At 33.5% G+C, this 3,379-nt stretch overlaps 1 protein-coding gene across 1 annotated transcript; it reads left to right on the forward strand.

Moving 5' to 3' along the window:
- The first annotated feature begins 685 nt into the window (after positions 1–685).
- Positions 686–2,335, forward strand: LOC148803266 (uncharacterized). Its single transcript, XM_088894801.1, has 6 exons — positions 686–716; positions 804–960; positions 1,266–1,437; positions 1,645–1,765; positions 1,858–2,057; positions 2,144–2,335. The coding sequence occupies exons 1-6, from the start codon at positions 686–688 to the stop codon at positions 2,333–2,335; spliced, it is 873 nt and encodes a 290-aa protein (XP_088750927.1).
- The last annotated feature ends 1,044 nt before the right edge of the window (positions 2,336–3,379 follow it).

Consider the following 3,379-nt stretch of genomic DNA (forward strand, 5'->3'; position numbering starts at 1 on the left):
GAGTCCATTTCATCAAATGTTAGGGGAAAAAATGATTTTTCTTGAAAGCATGTTTCTCTTAAAGTTGACCCTCTTAATGGATCAAAGCCAATGACATGCCTTTATTGTTAAAAGACTTTTAAAGGGGGAGGGATTAATAGGATGAAACAACATCTTTCCCAAAGGAAAGGTGAGATTGCAATTTGTCGTAAAGTACCCCATGATGTAAGGTTCAAAATGGAGCAATCACTGAATGAAATCAATGACAAAAAAAGAAGTGAAAAGCAACCAATGAATTTTATTGACACTAGAGCACAATGTGGAAGGAATGATAATGATGATGATATTGAGATAGAGAAATAAATCCACCTAGTACACATGATACCTATCAAGGGAAAAAACCAACTACATCATCGGGAAAGGGGAAAGCATCTCAGGGCTAATAACTAGCCATTTTGCTCCACGGACCACTCCAGGTGCACAACCTGGAATTAAGAGTGTATTGGCATCTAAGGGAGCAATTAATCATGTGGACCATGCTGTTATGAAGTAGTTGTGTGATGCTTGTATTCCCTTGAATGCTTTGCGTTCAAGATATTTTCAGCCTATGTTGGATGCCCTTTCTACTATTGGTCCATGGTACAAAGCTCCTTTATATTATAACTGTAGGACCAATTTGTTGAAGGATTTAGTTCAAAAGGTGCAAATGTCAGTTGATAAATTCCGTAAGGATTGGGGTACATATGGTTGCACTATAATGGTTGACAGTTAGACAAATACACGTAGTCGAACATTGATTAATTTTTTAGTGTATTGTCCTACAGGAACTGTATTTGTGAAGTCTGTAGATTCTTCTGAAACAGTCAAGAGTGCAGAGAATTTATTTCTTTTGTTTAAGGAAGTTATTGATTGGGTAAAAGCAGAAAATGTTGTTCAGGTGGTAACAGATAATGCTACAAATTATGTAGTTGCAGGAAGATTGTTGGAAGTAGAGTTTCCATGGATATATTGGTCACCTTGTGCAGCACATTGTCTAAACCTGATGTTAAAAAAATTGGGGAAATTGATTATGTTGCAAATGTGGTTCAACATGCATTTAAGATTACCAAATTTGTCTACAATCATATTTTTGTACTCTTAATGCTAAGGAAGAGACCTAGTTGAACTGAGATAGTACATCCTGAAGCCACTCGTTTTGCAACTAATTTCATTGCATTGGATAGCACTTTGAAGCACATGCATGATTTGCAAAATTTGGTGATAGATTGGAGTTTTATTGATTCTAGGTATGCAAAAGATGCAAAGGGGAAGGAAGTAATACAAATAGTTTTGGATTCTGAAATTTGGGCACAATGCAAAATGATTGTGGATTTCACATCACCTCTTGTTAATGCATTGAGACTTGCAAATTCTGAGTTTAGGCCTACAATGGGGTATATGTATCATGCAATGTTGAAGGCAAAAGAATCACTGAAAAGTTTTTTAATTATAAGAAAGCTAAATATGGCCCAATCATGGACATTATTGATAGAAGATGGAATAGACAAATGGGTCAGAGGATTCATCTTGCAGGGTATTATTTTAACCCGACCTTCCAATATGATCCGAGATCAAAAGTTAAATCCCTGGCCATTATGTCTGTAGTTTTTTGATGTCATTGAAAAGATTACAATCAAATCAGATGATGTGGAGATAAAGCTGAACAAAGAACTTACTCTTTTTGAAAACTGTCGTGGTAATTTTGAAAAACCTTTCTCAATGAAGACATTTAAATCAATGCCTCCAGGTAATAAATATTTTTTTTCTTGTAACATGTTTATTATTTCAATTTTCAATTTTATTTTATAAATTAAATTAACTCTATTTCATTGTATATAGGTGAATGGTGGTCGAGATTTGGTTGTGACACTCCAAATTTGAAAAGGATTGTTGAACGGATCCTTAGCCAGATGTGTAGCTCATCTGGATATGAACACAATTGGAGTGTTTTTGAACGTATACACACGAAGAGAAAGAATAAGTTAGAGCACCAGAGGCTCAATGACCTAGTATATGTTCATTGCAACCTGCATGTGATGGTTGGATAAGTGTTTTAACTTATATGTTTCATGATTGTTTTTTTAATGCTTGCATTGCATCTAATGTATCATTTATTGATTTGTAGACTGAAAGTCTTGACCCAATTGGGCATGAACTTGTTGATGTTGTGGAAGATTGGATAGTGCACGATGATGAGGATCCTCCATTACTTGATGATAATGAGAATGATGATATGTTTAAAGCTGATGAGACAACATTTCCAATAATGGAATCACCATCAAGAAAAAGAGCTAGGACTGATGATAACTATCATTGATATTATCTCAAATGACATTTCCATACTTGATTATTTTATGTATTTTTTGAATTCTAATTTTCTATTTTCATTCTTTAGATGATGATGAATTTTTCATTGAGCAATGGGGAATCATTGAAGAAAATGCAGTCAACACCCAAATTGGAGATGTAGATGAAACACAACCTCCCGAAGATGAAGATGAAGATGATGGTGAAATACCACCTGGCTTTGGTTGGTAGTTGGTACCATTGAGAAGTTGGGCCAATATACCTGGAGAATTTGGATGATTAGATTAGTGAACCAAACTCTATGTTGAACTTGAAGTTCTGATTTGTGTTTAATACTTGGTGAACTTGGTTTTTGATCTTTTTGTTACTTGTGTTTATGATCTTTTTATTTTTGAGTATCTAAGTATTATGTTTGATGAATTAAGAATGCATGATGTTATAGCAATATGAATAGAATCTTTTGCAAAATTTCTTTTCTTGTCTTATTAGTGTTTTTGAACAAGAAGTCCAGAGGAAACTCTGAAAGACTTGACCATCTAAAGGGGTCCCTTTCCATAAGGTGAAAGAAAGTACTCCTTTTATAGTTTGCATTGCTTATGGCCTGGTAGAAGTTTTTCTTACCTTTTTTTTTTTGTATATTTGGAATACAGGTTAAAAGGGCTTGTCAGAAACTCAAAGAAAGTAAAAGCTGAAAGCCTGGAATAGCTAATGGTAAGGTGCATTGAGCTGTTATAATGAGTATTTCTCAAGGAATGATTTTGTTTCTCAATTATAAGTTATAAATTTTTTCTGTTAATTAAAAATTTTATTTATCTAACTAATGTTAATTAAATTTTTTCTGTTAATTAAACATTTTATTTATCTAACTAATGGTAAGAAGAAGAAGAACCTGTGTTTGTAATGACTGATGAATTGATGAAATTCTTTGCAAAATATGAAACAAAAAGGAGACAAGGTGGTTGTTCGACCCTCTTCTTGAACATACAAAATCTATTGAATGAGTTCTTGACAATTAGTCAATAGCAATTCTGTTCTTAAAGACCTTCATATATAT

Source organism: Nelumbo nucifera, chromosome 1 (assembly GCF_055504915.1).
Source record: "Nelumbo nucifera cultivar China Antique chromosome 1, China Antique-T2T, whole genome shotgun sequence".
Lineage (NCBI taxonomy): Eukaryota > Viridiplantae > Streptophyta > Magnoliopsida > Proteales > Nelumbonaceae > Nelumbo > Nelumbo nucifera.